Source organism: Phacochoerus africanus, chromosome 15, assembly GCF_016906955.1.
Source record: "Phacochoerus africanus isolate WHEZ1 chromosome 15, ROS_Pafr_v1, whole genome shotgun sequence".
NCBI lineage: Eukaryota > Metazoa > Chordata > Mammalia > Artiodactyla > Suidae > Phacochoerus > Phacochoerus africanus.
The window spans coordinates 108,105,283-108,122,343 of NC_062558.1; the positions used below are offsets into that span (position 1 = coordinate 108,105,283).

At 51.5% G+C, this 17,061-nt stretch overlaps 1 protein-coding gene across 3 annotated transcripts in view; it reads right to left on the bottom strand.

The window, feature by feature from the left end:
- TLL2 (tolloid like 2) overlaps positions 1–17,061 on the bottom strand; it is a 148,383-nt gene continuing 131,322 nt past the window's right edge. For all 3 annotated transcript variants that reach the window (XM_047761818.1, XM_047761819.1, XM_047761820.1), the window contains 8 exons: positions 16,566–16,691; positions 15,441–15,601; positions 14,650–14,830; positions 13,122–13,247; positions 10,713–10,840; positions 6,882–7,095; positions 3,539–3,789; positions 1–1,702 (listed from right to left, as the gene is read on the bottom strand). In XM_047761818.1, coding sequence (XP_047617774.1) covers positions 1,568–1,702; positions 3,539–3,789; positions 6,882–7,095; positions 10,713–10,840; positions 13,122–13,247; positions 14,650–14,830; positions 15,441–15,601; positions 16,566–16,691 — 1,322 coding nt within the window. In that variant the 3' untranslated portion in view covers positions 1–1,567. The remainder of the gene's footprint in view (positions 1,703–3,538; positions 3,790–6,881; positions 7,096–10,712; positions 10,841–13,121; positions 13,248–14,649; positions 14,831–15,440; positions 15,602–16,565; positions 16,692–17,061) is intronic.

The following is a 17,061-nucleotide window of genomic DNA, read 5'->3' on the forward strand; positions in this document are numbered from 1 at the left end:
TCTTTCTTTGTATTTTTCATCCTTTTCATCTTTTTTTTTTTTTAACTCCCAGCAGTCATTTTAATGAGACATAGTCCTCTGGGGGCATATCCTGATCTTTAAAAAATATAACCTTTAATCTTTTGCAAATACTTTGTTTAAAATGATGTAGATTTATCCCAAAGGAATTCAGGTGCTCGGGAGCTATCTTGGCTCTCAGAGAAAACAATCTCATGCGCTGTCCTGTGTTCAATACCAACCACACAGGACTTAACGGTTATGTAAACATTATTTAAAAATTATTCCAACATAAATACTCTTTTAAAGCTAACATACCACAGCTTTTAGCTCATAATGCCCATAGATGCCTTAATGAAATGCCATTCAAAACTACCTCGCTGTTTAAAGTATACCTGGAGGTTCTAAAATTATGTAAACAACATCCTCTACCCTTCTGTAGAACAAGTGCCAAGGGTGGTGAACTCTGATTGCAAGCTGGTGATGGGATGCTAGTCAGTCTCAGCAAAGTCACCAATGCGCTCTTCAACCTGACTGGTTTCAGGAAGTTTGTTGCAGGTGGACTTGTTCCCCCAGGGGTTGCTTCTTCCATAACATTAACCAAGTTTTCGATGAAGTTCACCCCATATGGGACCTGAATGGTCTCCTTCATAAGATGTCTTTGCACGCCTTGCAAGTGCAGTTTGAATTGGTCGTCAAGAGTCAAGGTCAACCACAGCAAGTAAGTGCCTCCAAAGCTGGAGGACCAGGTGTTCTCAGCCCATGGAATCCCAAGGCCAGGTGGCATCTTTTCCAAGTTGGCAAGTGCAGGAGTATCAGGATGAGCCCGGATGGTCCCCCCCATGCCCCAGCAGACGGGGGACTCTCACCAGTAGATGTTCTGCTGGAAATCTTAGTGGCTGCCTTAGTCCCCTAATGTAATTAGAGATGGGGGAGGCCCAGCATGGGAAGCCCAAGGACAGGAAAGGCTGGAGGTCTCCCAGCTCAGGGACGGAGATCCTCATACACCAGCCCCTCTAGGTGCTACTTACTGCGATGCCTTTTTTAATCCTGACACCCATAATCTTGGGTTTCCTGGGTGACATGTCCCCGGCAGAGAGCTAGCCCAAGTCTCCAGCCAAAGCTGTGGGGAGCACATGAGCTAATGCCACGCTTTTATCCTCATTACCTGGTGTAGACAGAAGACGGCCCGAGTCTCTAGAACACGGTCACACTGCCTGATACCCATGGAAGCATGTCCAGAAATAAAGGAATGACCCACCCAAGAGTGGGTGTTCGCCCCAAAGGAGCAAAGGACAATGAGAATGAGCGGCATGGCTTGAATAGTCAGTGACGTCAGATCTTAATCTTTAAAATTCCATGATTGATAACACTGCAGCCAGAATCAAAGGAACGTCTCTCCTTGTTTTGGCCGAACTTCATCAGATACATATACCTCCAAGACCAGATTTTGAGTTTTTTTTTTTTTTTGTTTGGGAAAAATACTGTACACTGCTTTACAGCAGATTCACAAGGTGCTATTATTATTATTTTTTAAAGTCTCCGTCCCCATCTTTCAAGAACAGCCATATTATTTCTTCATGTGCAGGGCATCTTGGAACTTGGTGCTGATGTACCGGGCGTGAAAGCCTTTCTTGTTGATGGTGTCATCCGTATGGAATCGAATCATCAGAGAATCCCCTGCAGAGTAGATTTCTTCCAATGGCTGAGGGAAGGAGAAAGGAAACCCAGGGGGGCTTTAAGCCCATTGGCTGTGGTTGGAGGCGAAAATAAGGCTGATGAAAATAAATAAGAACCTTACACAAAGACAGGGTGGCTGATGAGGCATCCTGGCCCCCAGAGACTCTGAAGGGGATCACAACAAGCTCTTTCTCAAAGGAAAGCTTTGCAAATTCTATTTCAGAGACACATATACCCCCGCCCTGCTTTTCTAAAGACAATCCTAAATGCATAGCTCATATGGAGTCTATTGTTTATTAAGTACATAGATTAATTAAGGGCATTGCTCTAAGCACTTTCAGATCTCATCTCAAGAACTTTACAAGGCAGGTGATTCATCCTGCCATTTTCCACTTGAGGAAACCGAAGCTCAAGTTCATACAACCAGAGGGGCCCAAGCTCAGGCCCCATGACTGTCAAGTGTGTACCATGAATCACCCAGCTCTAGGGCCACCACTGTGCTAAAACAAAGATCACCATTGAGACCAATGTCCTGTCCAAGAACAAAACATGGGATGGGGTCACTACCTCTGTCAGAAAGGTTTTGCCAGGTGGTGGGTAAATGGGAGCCAGGTTCCGAGGCTGCTACCTGCCAGATTCTAACAGAACCTAGATGGGCTTCCCATACATTTCACTGCTTAGGACCTTCCAAGCTTTTCTTCTGCACGTGGACCCTGCGGTTCAAAAGACTTTATCTCTCAACCACATCAGTTAAGCCACACTCTGTCATCTTTTCTTCTTTAAAGGATGAGAGAAGAGGAAGAGAAATTATTCAAGGACTCATACACATGCCAGTCTGAGGTTCTGTCTAGCACAAATAGTAATGACTCCAAAATTATTTGATAGAAATCCAACCAATTGCAAAGATGCTTGAGTGATCAGCCCCAGAGGTGGAGGAAAAGACAGAGCTGGGAACCCTGTGTGGCCAGTGCCGGGTGGTGCAGCCAGAGAGGGACCTGGATGCTGAACTGGCTGATCCACACACTCTCACTGAGAGCCAACTATTTGCCAGGCCCTGTGCCAGGCGGTGGGGACATGGTGATCAAAATAGGCTTGCCCTGTCCAGAGAAGGTGGCCCAGGAAAGAGGTGATAATGAGAAAAATGATAATGACCTTAAGCATAATTATTCTGCTTATCAAAAATGAGTGATTCAGAGTTCCCATTATGGCTCAGCGGAAACGAATCTGACTGGTATCCGTGAGGACACGGGTTCAATCCCTGGCCTGCTCAGTGGGTTAAGGATTTGTGAGCTGTGGTGTAGGTCGCAGATGCGGCTCAGATCTCACGTTGCTGTGGCTGTGGTGTAGGTGAGCCGCTATAGCTCTGATTTGACCCCTAGCCTGGGAAGCTCCATATGCCATGGGTGCAGCTCTAAAAAGACACACACACACACAGACACACAGACACACACACACACACACACACAAGTGATTAGTAATTTCCACAGGCATTCGGTTTTGCTTGAAGAGAGAACAGTGAGTATATGGAAAATACAAATGTATAATTAAAAACAACCTGAAGGCTAAATAAAAATAGGGATTGAGGGCATGAACTCTTTGCAAAAGTAGGAAGAGAGTCCTAAAAAGAAAATGCACTTACCTAGATAACCTTAGTACCCGGCTTTCGTGTTACCTCCCAACCTTCCCTCTGGCTTCTCTGCCTTCCAACCCCCAGTCAACTCTGGCTACGTTTCCCTCTTTGCTCCAGCAGACCGGCCTCCTGGAGGGTGCTGTCAGCGGAAGGGGTGGCCAGGACAGCTCAGCTCCTGCTCAGTGTCGTTGCGCTCGCTCCCCGGCCGCACCCGGACAGGATAGGACTCACCCCGGAGCCGCAGAAACGGCCGAGCCTGGGCGCCGTGCTGTCATAACCGTCGTAAGCCTCCATATAGTCGTAGCCACAGTCGGCTTCCTCCTCGACCTCAAAGGTCCGGAATATCAGCTCCACGCCGTAGCCGTCCTCCGCCACGATCACCCAGTCGCAGCGGGCCTGGCTCGGGTAGTTGTTGTCCCCAAACTGGGCATGGGAATAGAGCTCTTTGGTCTGCACCTCGGCCTTCAGCCTGCCCCCGCACTCTGGAGCGGAGAGAGAAGCGCGATGCCCCCTCTGCACGGAGAGCCCGGGCCCCGCGTCTTTCCCCGCACCTACCCCCCATCGCCCCATCGCCCCATCGCCTCATCGCCTCATCGCCCCATCCCCCCATCCCCCCATCCTCCATCCCCCCATCCCCCCATCCTCCATCCCCCCATCCTGGGACTTCTCTCCACACCCCCGGTACAGACCTATAAAGCCCGCTGTACGCCCCGTGGGGGAGGCCTGTCTAGTTTCGTCATCCCATTTTACCGAGGAGTAAAAGAGATCCAGGAGTTTCAGGGCTCAATGGGGAGTCCACATTGGCCCTCAGGTACAAGCCAAGATCCTATATCCCTATTGGGCCACAGGGAGGCCTCGGGGAATCCCTGAGCTTGCTACTGAAAAGGACCTTGTCCTCTCTCTAGTTATGGAAACATGCGGCCAATGGATGGTTTGCCCGACTGATCGCTGGGATGTGGTTGGAGCTTTACCACTTCACTTCCTGGAAGCGCTAGGACCTCTGAGAAGGGCTCACACCAGCCCCACCGACTTACTGTAATTTGTTATTTTTGCCGGCAGAGGGCACCAAAGCACATCGAAACTGCTGGTGAGCTCTCAAACCTGAGAGCCCGGCTCTAAACCCACTTTAATTCCCTGCGGCTGTTAAGGCGAGGGGCGCTTAGTCTGGTACTCTGGACTTGTATTCCATAGCCCTGGCTTCTGCGCTTTTTACTAGAATAGTAACCCTGGTTGGCTCGGGTCCCATCCCATTCCAGGCCGCTAGAAACCGCACAATGAAAAATGAGACTGATGGGAAATTAGAAAGCAACAGGAATTCTGAAGACAAAACCCTCCACTGCTGGACCTGAACATTCTCTTGGCCTCCTCCCCACTCTGTGGCTTCTGCACTGTCCGGTAGCATTCTCTGCTCAGTCAGAGCTCCATCTCCAGCCTGGTCCCAGTCCAGTCTGACTGCCAACTCTTTGCCCCATGTGTGCTCTGGCTTAGAATTTCTTCCAGGTCTCATCTGTCTTTGGGAAATTTCAAATTCCTGGGACGTGGCTGGCAGTGAAAGGGGCAGTGAGCAGGGCAAGGTGCCTTGTGTCCATCCTGCCAGCTCCCCTCTCCATGCTTCCCAACTTGCTCTGGGCCCAGGGGGACAGACTCCTGGGTCTGCATGGTTGGGCCCTTTGCCCTCCGGTCCAGCCACAGGGAACACCAGCAGAACAGAGAAGGGAGGAGGGAGATCTGGGCATTGGTTCCAGGCCCCTCCTTGTCTGGTCACCCCAGGCTGTGTCTTTTGACTGCAAGTCACAGCTCCTGTTGGGCCCTCTGCTTGCCTCCCTCTTGTCTCCAGGCTCAAGGAACCACTCCCTCCTCTGGCATCTGGGCCGGGGGTAGTAACAACTTTGCAGTTCCTAGCCCTGAGTGCTGTCCCTGTGGTGTCCCCACACCCTGCCCACCCCTCTACAAACAGTCCCTTATTACAGCCGCCTCTGCTGTCACTCGGGTTTGATCCCTGGCCTGGGAACTTCCACGTGCTGTGAGCACAGCCAAAAAAATAAAAAATATAAAACAAAATCTCCTTAAATCTACCTGAGTGTGTCCCCACTTTGTGCAGGGACCCTGACCTACCCTCGGCACCTACGATCAGTCTACAGGGACAAGAAGATGAAGTCACTAGTCAATGGCTTTTAAACTTCCCCAGGGAGTTCCCGTTGTGGCTCAGTGGTTAACGAATTCGACTAGGAACCATGAGGTTGCGGGTTCGATCCCTGGCCTTGCTCAGTGGGTTAAGGATCCGGCATTGCTGTGAGCTGTGCTGTGGGTTGCAGATGCAGCTCAGATCCCTCTTTGCTGTGGCCCTGATGTAGGCCAGTGGCTATAGCTCCAATTCGACCCCTAGCCTGGGAACCTCCATGTGTGGCCCTAGAAAAGGCAAAAAGACAAAAATTAATTAATTAAAAAAAAAAAAAAAAAAAGCTTCCCAGGAAAAGTTACGAGGAAGCCGTGAACTGTGCAGAGTTTCCTCCTGGGCAAGGGCAAGCCAGGCTGCGAAGGTCCTGGCTGTCATTTAGTTTCACCTGATTCATGTTTTCTGACTCTGGGAAAAAAACCAGGAGGAGGGGCTGTAAAGGGATCAGAACACCTCACAGGGATCATCGTCACCAATCTCAGATTCTGAGGGGGCTGCAGGCAGCCGCCACTTTGCCAGAGTCAAAGTCACTTCCGGGCTTCTAGTCCCAGGTTGTATCATTTAAATGGCTAAAGAACAGAGCCAGTGTCCTAACTGACTTTTTTCCATTTAACACAGTAAATAATGTAAGTGATCAACATTTTCCTCCAAACGACCGAAAAAAGGTGTTTAGATTTTAAAGGAGGAAAAATAATGGGGCATAGAAACACTTTTCATTTTCTCCACCTGGTCCCCGGAGGGGATCCTTGACGCACTGAGGGCTGCTTTCCGCCCCTCTGCACCCAGACTTGTGGATTTCACAGACCAGCAAAATTACAAATAAAATCTTAGAGGGAGGAAAAAAGAAGGGAGGAAAGAAGCATGGCACCAATAAACGGCTGCCCATGCACCTTAAGTGTTGTCAATTAAAGACATTAAAATTAAACAACCCTCTCCCCTCTGGTTGTCCATGTTTCATTTCATCTTTTTTTTTTTCTTGCTTTTTAGGGCCACACCTGGGGCATATGGAGGTTCCCAGGCTAGAGGTCCATCGGAGCTGTAGCCACTGGCCTACACCATAGCCACAGCAACGCCGGATCTGAGCCGCATCTGCGACCTACACCACAGCTCATGGCAACGCCAGATCCGAGCCACATTGGCCACCCATGCCACAGCCCATGGCAATGTCGGATCCTTGACGCACTGAGCAAGGGAAGGAATGGAACCCGCATCCTCATGGATGCTGGTCAGACTTGTTAACTGCTAGCCAGAGCCACAACAGGAACCCCCATGTTTCATTTTAAAGGGGACGTGTGTTATCACACACCTCCTGCCCCCCACCATCAGGATTAAAGGTGGTCCTCTCCCTGCCTTCATCACCCGTCTATCTCCAGTCCACTTGGGGATCAGCCCACGAACCCGTGCTGTGCATGGCCTGGAATCCTCTCCTCTGCACGGAGGCGTCCGAATAAAACCGGAGAAACAGGCTGTTGCCCGAAGCCACCACGGGGTCTGGCTTCTTGCTGCCACAGAAACGGCCGAGGACTGGGGCCAGGCTGTCGGGCCCGTCGTACAGTTCCAGGTGGTCGTAGGCACATTCCTGGTGCTGCTCGATCTCGAACTCGTTAAACGTCTGGGAACGGAAGGGCGGAAAGCGAGGCAGGGTCACTTCAGCTGGGGTGGGGGAGGGACCTCTCCAGGGATGGGAGAAAACGGGGCGCCATGGGACACGCGCCTGCTCAGCCAGCTGTGCGGGGGCGTGGAGCCCATGGGGTGATGGCCACCTCTGCAGAGAGGGTCTCCACCTGGCCCTTCTTTTGGTTTCCAGAGCAATCCTACGAGCTGTGGCTACCACAACCACGTTGTGGATAAGACGGCTGGGGTCAGACAGTTTCAATGCTTGTTAGTGGCTGTCACATCCCGCAGCTTCTCTGTCACTTAATGATGAGAGCAGCAGTGCCCCGGTGCTCACCCTTGGCCGGGAGCAGATTTAAGTGCTTTGCAAGTAGTAATCCTCACAACCCTGTGAGGTGCCTGCCACAACCCCCACTTTACGATGAGGAAGCGGAGGCCCAGAGCTGCCAGATCGATTGCCCAAGGTCACTTGCCGGCAGAGCTGGGCCATGACCAGGCCTGCCCTTCACCTCTGCACTGTGCTGTGCCCATCCCTCAGCATAGACAATGTGAATGAGGCTTTCTGACGTGTGCGCTGCTCCACGTCATTGTCCTCAGGACGGCCGGCCTGCATTGAGTGTTTTTTTTCCACGCAGAACCCTGCATTTTCTCACTTAATTCTGATGAGGCTGTGAGGGAAGAGCTATTATTATCCCCAGTGTGCAGAAGGGGAAACTGAGTCTTGAGGAAGTTAAGTGGCTTTTCCAAGCTCACACCCCCCAGCCAGCCTGACTCCAGCCCCTACTCCTGACTATCATCAGGCTATATTGCCTTCCTCCTCCTTGTTCCCCCTAAATACTGCCCCCTGAAGCAGGCCAGGGCAGCCTCCTATTCCAGGCCAAATGTAGGGCTTCCCAGGCACTGAGCAGATGATTGGCCAATGGCTTGCCCATGGCTACGAGGGGGATGGGACAAGGTGAGAGGGGACACTTTAAACGAAGACTTGGACCTTGGAGTTCCCGTGGTGGCGCAATGGTTAACGAATCTGACTGGGAACCATGAGGTTGCAGGTTCGATCCCTGCCCTTGCTCAGTGGGTTAACGATCCGGCGTTGCCGTGAGCTGTGGTGTAGGTCGCAGACATGGCTCGGATCCTGCGCTGCTGTGGCTCTGGCGTAGGCCAGTGGCTATAGCTGCGATTCGACCCCTAGTCTGGGAACCTCCATATGCCGCAGGAGCGGCCCAAAAAATGGCAAAAAAAACCCCCAAACAAACCCCTAAACGAAGACTTGGACCAAATGACAGAGGAGAGAGAACATTAACTGGGGGTGGGGTGGGAAGGGGTCTCAAGCCACAAGAAGTGGGCTGGGGTGGCAGGGCAGGGAGGGAGGTGGAGAGGGAGAAACAGAGGCGCCATTGGCTTTCGGAAAAAGGACAAATGTACTTGAAACAGGCAAAGCCCTTCACACTTACAGAAAGAGAGGTGGGAGCCAGAGAGTGGGGTTAGGGATGGTGGGCAGGAATAGGAATGGGAGGCCAGTGACACCAGTGGAGGCAATGCAATGGGGGGGGGGGGGCGGTGATGATGGACCAGGGAGGTGGAGAGCTCCCCAAAGGTCCACTGGACGCCCTGTGGCTGTCCATGCAGACAAACACTAGCTTCCTGGTAAGTATTCAGCTCACACTGTGGTAGCAAAAAGGAGGGTGTGATCAACATACCCAACATCCACTTCCCAGGGACGTATTTAAGAACTAGTGCATTGCGGAGCCTTAGATAAATTGGACGTCTGGGCTCATTCTGGCCACTGTGATCAGTTGCTTTAGATCCGCAGTGCTAAGAGACCAGGAAAAGATGTTTGCGGCAGTTCCTAAAATCTTGTGGCCCTTCCACCCAAGCGCCGCTTCCAGGTGTGCAAATTGCACCTTCCCAACCTTAGGGGGCGCCATTCCCCCACCGTCTTCAGAGATTTGTGTTGCCATGGCGAGCATCTTCCAGCAGATGGCAGCCTTTCTCTAAGGCCCTCTACCCAGAGTCAAAGCTGTAAATACCCGGTAGAGCTGCTGAAAGCATTTCCTACCTACATGGACAGGTCCCCACCTGAACACCTGTGGTCACGCACCCCTCGAAGCCCCAGGCCTGGCACAGAGAGACACCAGCACTCACGCTCAGCCCGGGCGCGCATTTACCTACCCCTCCTCCTCACTGCTCTTGCCAAGAAACAGCCATGCAAGTTCCAGCATGATCATCTATTTATCAACACTTTTTTCTTTGTTCTCTCCCGTTCTCCTTGAATGATTGGTCCATAATTCAGGGGGGCATCCATATACCTTCTGAAGACCTTAGCTACCTCCAGAGCCATTTAAAAATTGTCTGCTGGAACACAACTTCTCCCCCGGGCAAGAGGGTCTGTTCTACACTCCCGGATCGGGGAGTCCCTGGCAGCTGAGAAACAAGACTTGTAGGAAAAAACTCATTTCTCCTTTGAAATAACTCAGCATGGTGTGCAGACCACAATCATATGTATGCACGGATAGGACTTTTATCTTTTTTTTTTTTTTGCCTTTTCTAGGGCCGCTCCCACGGCATATGGAGGTTCCCAGGCTAGGGGTCCAATCGGAGCTGTAGCCACTGGCCTACACCAGAGCCACAGCAACGCCAGATCCAGAGACAGCAACACCAAATCTGAGCTGCGTCTGCGCCCTACACCACAGCTCACGGCAACGCCGGATCCTTAACCCGCTGAGCAAGGCCAGGGATCGAACCCGCAACCTCATGGTTCCTAGTCGGATTCGTTCACCACTGCACCATGAAGGAACTCCTGGATGGGAGTTATAAAAAAGGCTTGAAAGGCGTTCCTCACGTGGCCCAGCAGGTTAAGGATCCAGAGTTGTTCACCGCTGAGGCCTGGGTTCCATCCCTGGCATTGGAACTTCCAAATGCCATGAGACAGCCAAAAAAAAAAAAAAAATAGGCTTGAAAGATACTTATTTGTTAATTCAAGAGAGAATCAGCATACATAACTTAATCTCCTATTGTTAATTGAAAAAAAAGTTAAGACATAGAAGACTATATATAGTGAGTCCATTGAGAAATGTGAGCAAGAAAAAGGATATGTATTGTTTTCCTCTGCATGTACATACACACAGAGAAATTTCTGGAAGGAGTCACAAGAGGATGTTCCGAAAGGTCATTTCTAGAGTGGGCCTGGAGATCTGGAAACTTTTGATTTCCACTTTCCTATATTCTGTACTGACTACATTTCGGTTTTTTACCTTGGAGAATGTATTTTTTTTTTTTAAATATTATGCCCCCAAACAACTGAATCTCAAACAGCACCTCAGATCTGTGTGGTGGGTACCAGCTCATATTGACACCACTGTGAACAGGTGCTGTTTATGGAGTTTTCTCACCCACCACTCTGGACAGAGGGCTTTGGATGCACTTTGAATCTGCACAACAGCTCCATGAGGTAGGTTTCATTAGCAGCCCCATTTTCCAGAGAGTATAACTGAGTCCTGGAAATACTGAGTAACTTGCCCAAGTTTCAGAGCTGGGAAGAGGCAGAGCAGGGAGTCACGCTCAGGTGGGGCTGCTAACGGGAGTCTATGTTGTCCATAAACTATGAAAATGACTCACAAGTTTCACCCTGTGGCCCGCAGTTGAAGAGATGTTCCAGGTACACTCCCTCCGGCTCGGGTATTTGTCAGGCCAGTTGGGGCTCACCAGGGTCCCCTCTGCACTGCTGATCTTGTGTGCACAGCCAGCTGGGGGAACACATGCAGAAAGAGAGGACATTCACCTGTGGGCAGCAGAAGAGGCATTCTGGAAGAGTCTTGTCACATGGTCTCCTAGCGTCTCTTGTCACATGGTCAGCAAATGCCAAGGCAGAGGCTGGCCTGAATCAAGGGTCCCCTGGATCAGAGATTTGCTGATTTACTTGGTGTCGTTGCCTTTCTGGAGCCAGGTCATGTTTCTTACTATTGCTATGCGCATCGTGCTTGTCATTGGAAATATGGGGGAGGTAGTGGTTTAGATCCCAGGCCCTGGGGTCAGATGGGCCTCCGCTCAGGTCCTGGTTCCACCACCTACAAAGCTGTGGGATTTTAGGCACTTATGTCAGCTTTGGTATCTTTATTTGTAAAAGCAGTGCCAAACTCATAGGGGAACAATGCATCCGTAAAATGAGATACTGGAGTTCCTGTCGTGGTGCAGAGGAAACGAATCTGACTAGGAACCATGAGGTTGTGGGTTGGATCCCTGGCCTCACTCAGTGGGTTAAGGATCTGGGGTTACCATGAGCTGTGGTGTAGGTTGCAGCTTCAGCTCGGATCTGGCATTGCTGTGGCTGTGGTGTAGGCTGGCAGCTGTAGCTCCAATTCAACCCCTAGCCTGGGAATCTCCATATGCTGCGAGTGCAGCCCTAAAAAGCAAAAAAAAAAAAAAAAATGCATGTGAAAAGCTTGGCAAGTGCTAACAAAGATATCCATCACAGTGTCTTCTGTCTTTCAGTTTTCCAAAGCAGTTTCAATTGGAGGCTACAGAAATGGCCCTGGTTACAGCAGAGTGGTCCAGCAACTTGCTCAGTAAGTAGCAATTTGGCCAATAGCTAGAACTGGTCTCCCTCTGTGGTGAGCACTGCGCTAAGCATTTTGAATGCATCCTTTCATTTAATCCTTACTACCTTCCAGTTGAGAAAATAAGTCGAGAGAATGCAAGCGACCTGTTGGCCAGGAGTGGAGCCGGGACTTGAACCTAGGCCTGCCCTTGGTTATTGGGTAGGAAATACAGGGCGCTGAGGAGGTACCCCTACCATCTCCCAGGCTGCCCTGCAGCTTCAGGCTGAGGCTGCTGGAGGGGGCGACTGGGGGCGAGTTGGAGGCAAGGGCGGCTGCGAGCAGGTTCAGCTGATTTGCCGCCTCTGCTCCGGAGCCACACGGAGGACAGGCGCCAACAGCCGCAGCTGCTCAGAGGCAGGATGCTCGCCCTCACGCCCCCTCCTGTTCAGGGGAACCCATACGTTCACCTGACGGGACCTTGGCCTAGAACATCCCCCCTGGCCTCTCTCGCACCACAGGCACTTGACAGCGATTTCTTTCTAAGTCCCAGGAAGGCAGTTGCTTCCAAATTCTTCCAACGCGCCTCTCAACCCAACCTGTGACCTCCGTGTTGGGGTCTCAGCGCTGGGCTGGAGCCGGGGTTGCACTTTGTTTCTGAGGATGTCTAAGCTCATTCTATAGCATCCCCGGGAGGCCCTGACCAGTCCCCGTGGCGACCCGGCCAGCATCTCCTGTGTCCAGAATGCTTATCCCAGAGAAGGGGCCTCAGGTCTTCACCTCTTTCCTCACTCGGACTCCACGCAGGGCTCCGGAGGAGGAGGCGGGGGAGACGGGCAAGGCCTGGAGGCCTGTGCCGTCATCGAGATGCTCCAACTCCCTTTGCAGGGCCGGGTACGAACAGGGGAAGGCTTTTCTCAGGACTGGACGTGAAAAACCATCTGGCCCTGGAGGACCCTGGACAGTGAATGGAACAGGGAACAAAGTCTTCCCCTATTTCTATTTTACTATTAGACCTGCACCGTGGTTAAAAAAAAAAAAAAAAGATTTATGGCATAAATGGCTACTTACAGACATTTCAAGTGCCTGCTATGTGTCAGCCTGCCTGAAATATTTTCTCAGCATTCTCTCATTTAACCTCCACAAAAACTTTAAGAAGGAGGTATGTGTAGTCTCTCTTAAAGAGAAGAGGCTCAGAGAGGTGAGGTAACTCGCTCAAAGTCACACAGCAGAACCCTAGGTGGTATGATTCTGGAGCCTGGGGGATTTAACCACTTTTCAGTAATGACTCCGGGAGACACGTGAGGCCGCCTGCAAGCCTCCTGAAGGGGAAAATAACTCTTGAGCAGGAAGGTGGGAGGAGGGAAGGCTGAAGCTGTGCCTCAGTTCAGGGCTCAGCCAATCAAGAGGAAGCCCCGCTCTGGCTCTCACACACATGCGCAAACTTAGGTAGCAGAGATTGGCCCCGCCCCCAGCCACTGTCCAGCCTCACCCTCTTTGCAATCCTGCTGGTTCTCATGCAGACGGTAGCCGTTCCTGCACCTGCACAGGTAGCTCCCGAAGGTGTTGACACACTCGTGCTGGCACCCGCCGTTGTCCTTGGCGCACTCGTCCTTGTCTGCAGAGATCAACGGACTCTCCTAAGGGGAACCACCAGCTTGGGACCGTCCCTCACAGCTCAGAGCCCCATCCGAAAGGAATCTCCACCAGGGAGCCTCCCTGATTGTCCAACTCTGATTATCCTTTTACCTGGTGGCAGCGGGGGTGGGGTGGGGGCAGCATTTCTGATATGGCCTGGCCCTGGTAGGAATTGAATTCCTCCTGCTTCTAAAGCACTTTAACGTGTGTATATGTTCTCCACCCCTGCTCCCCACCAAACCCCAGGGACTCCTTAAACGATAAGCTAATATTAATGATAACAATAATATTAACTAATAAAAACAATTGCTATGTATTGAGTATTTACTTTGCAATGGGCAGTGCCCTAAGCACTCTCTGTATTATCTAAGTTAATTCTCACACAACCTCAGAGGGAGGTGCCTATGCCCCCATTTTACAGGTAGGGAAACTGAGGCTGAGAATGCTAACATGCCCAAGGTCACTTGGTGTGCAAGCAGCCCATGTGACCGGAGGCCTGGGCTCCTACTCCATGCCTCACACCTCCTCCTGCCAGTGGAGCAGATAAGTGTGCGGGCTGTGGGCCAGATGTTGCAGTGTCAGCCCTGCGCTTCCTCTTCCAGCTGTTGTGACCTTGGGTAGTCCTCGACCTCACCTGTCAAGTGGAGTCAGTAACGCTATCCTTATCTCATAGGGCTGTTGAGAGGCGGAAGCAAATGAGTACAGAGAAAGCGCTTAGAACTGCATCCAGCCCTGAGTGTCAGTTTTTATTTGTTACTAGGGCTGGACTAAGTGTTAGCTGTTGTTGTCGTCATTACGGTTCTTGGAGCACAAGCTGGCGCAGTGTACAGCTCGCTCCCAAGCCAGCTTCTTCCCGTAATAATCAAGGACCAGCCTCCACCCCGGGCCTCCCCCTAGGATAACTTCGGGGGTCAGTGGCATCACCCTCTTCTGTGCCCTCTGCCCACTGTGGGTTATGTGGCATGCAACCCTTGGTATTTCAGTTTTGCCCTTTTACTTCATGAGGACAACTAAGACTTAAAAAATAAAGAGATGAAGCCTGGCCAGCACTTCAGCACTAGAGCCATGGGCTAGAAAGAAGCAAGAAAAGATCTCCCCCAAGCTTTCAGGGGGAGGACAGCCCTTACACACCTTGATTTCAGGCTTCTGGCCTCCAGAGCTGTAGAAGAAAACATGTCTGTTGCTTTAAGCCACCTGGTTTGTGGTCCTTTGTTTGGCAACCCTATAATAATATAGCCACCACTCTATAAAACCTGGGTCCAAGGCAGGGATGCCGTGAAGGCAGGGGCAGTGGGCAGAGAAGGGAAGACAGGCGCCCTGAGACTGGGAGCCCTCAAACCTGGGTCACCCTCGGCCTGTGGCCTTGCCACCAACCCGCACACCTGAGAAGAAGTGGGCCCTGAAGCCACGCTTGGAGACGGTGTTGTCGGACTTGAACTCCAGGCGCATGTTGTTGCTCTGCGACGTGATGACCTCGGGCGTCTCGGAGCCGCAGAACTTGCCATGCAGCCTGGCGTCGGGGGACAGGCCACTGCGCACCTCCACGAAGTCATACTTACACACCTGCGAGGGAGCACCATGGGGAGCCGCCCAGCGCCCCCACCCCAGACCCCAGTGCACTGCAGGACCCCCTTCTTGAGAGCTTCCCCCGGCTAGATGGGCAGATGGGCTCAGCCAGGTCCAGCGGGAGGGTCCTCTCGATGCTTACTGGGACCCCTCCAGCCCCAGGTGCAGACAGGGGGCACACCTGACCAGCTCCAGCTGTGGGGCTCTATTTGGGCCTCAGGAGGCTGACTTGTCATCCTGTGACCATTGCCCAAGGGTGGGAACGGGCTCTTGATGTCACCCTAGTCCCCAGCGGCATCTCACTCCCTCCATTTCTCCCAGCTGGACACTAAGCCCTAGATCTCTACCTCAGGAGACACGCCTGTCGTGACCACCTCCCACCCCAAGACCCACCTCCTGTCCTGATTCTCTTTAGATCTATCAGCGATAAGAGGACAAAGCACTCCACCTGCAGAGGGCGTGCAGCTGGAACTGCCGCACCAAACACTCCCCAGCTGACTCCTTGATCCTAGGAGGCCACCTCCCTGCCTGCTGAGCGCCTTGCTGGGTTCCAGCCCTGAGCCACATCCCAACACGATCCCCAGCTGATTAGAGCGCAGAAACCTACATCGTTGCCTTCCAGTTCAAAGACTTCAAACTGCAGGGAGATCCGGTACTGTGCGGGGGCCACCACCTGCCAGACGCAATTTTTGTTTGTGGGGTACTCCTTCGGCCACCCAGGACTGGTGATGGTTCCATTCAGCTTGGTAATGAAACCGCCACAGGCTACTGCACAGGGGGGAAAGAAGCAAGATTCATTTGGTTTTAGTTCCAAGTGACTGCGATTTCCTCCCAAACAGCAATAAGCCCTGCTGTTCTTTAATAATAATAAAAAATAGTTAGACAATCTGCACTGATTAATTCAGCGTCCTTCTAGTCTGTTTTAACTGAGGATTTGGAGGGATGGGGTCGAGAACAAGTCTTTGCTGATTTAAAAACCAAAAAAAAAAAAACAAAACAAACCAGGGAGTTCCCATTGTGGCTCAGGGGAAACGAATCTAACCAGTATCCATGAGAACACAGGTTCAATCCCTGACCTTGCTCAGAGGGTTAAGGATCCAGCATTGCCATGAGCTGTGGTGTAGGTCGCAGAGGCAGCGCAGATCCCGTGTTGCTGTGGCCGTAGCTCTGATTTGACCCTAGCCTGGGAACTTCCATATGCAGTGAGGGCAGCCCTAAAAAGCAAAAAAATAAAATTATAACAACAAAAAAACCCAATGCATTTGTACGTACCTCTGACCCAGTGGCACAGTTGGGGGCCTCATGTAACTTGTGCATAGGAAAATCAGAAATGCTTGCACCAAGCTATGCAATGTCCCTGGTTTCCATGAGCAAGCAGAGTCATGCAGGTGGACAAGAAAAATACCACCATCCAGGTAGAAATGGAGTGAATGAAAGGCACTACTCATTGAGTCACAGGGAAGTGCTCGTAGTTATTTGTTTTATTTTCCACCTTAATACTTTTACATGGGCACAGAAGAAAATGAACCATGGCTCCACTTGCACAATTGCTGGGGTGGAGTTTGAAAGTCACCTGTGTTTGTAAGTTGCTTTTCCCTCCAGGAAGTAGGGGGGACCATCCCCCACCACAGCCCATTGTTACTTCATAGCCAATGAGCTGCCCCATCTCTGTCCACCCCACTTCTCCTAAGACTTGGCCCCCATCCCCTCTTATTCCAGGTCTGGCACCAACCTTCACACGCCTTCTTATCAGTGGCCAGCTCGTAGCCAGGATCACACACGCACTTGTAGCTGCCCAGGGTATTCACACAGCGCTGTTCACACCCGCCGTGATCTGGCCAGGAGCACTCATCCACCTCTGTTGGGGAGGAAGGTTATCCTTATGAAGTCATCACAAAGCTGCCGGGTCTGTTCCCCCATCACGCTCCACACCCCAGGATTCCCGGCCAATGTCCTCTAAGAACAAGGATGACTCCTGGTGACCACCTTCCAAGGAGCCCTCTGTCCATGTCTCAGAAACCAGCTGCAACCACAGCAACGAGTGGGATCTTGCCAACGCACAAGACTAACTTGTTAGCCAGAAGCAGGTCTCCTCCAAGAGGGGGGGTCCCACCTGGATAACTCCATCCTTTGAAAGATTCAGTCAGCGGTATTCCTTTGCGACCTTGAAAAATCTCAAAGTTTCCGTACCAAAGACCATCTATTCTAATGCCATAAAATTGGGGATC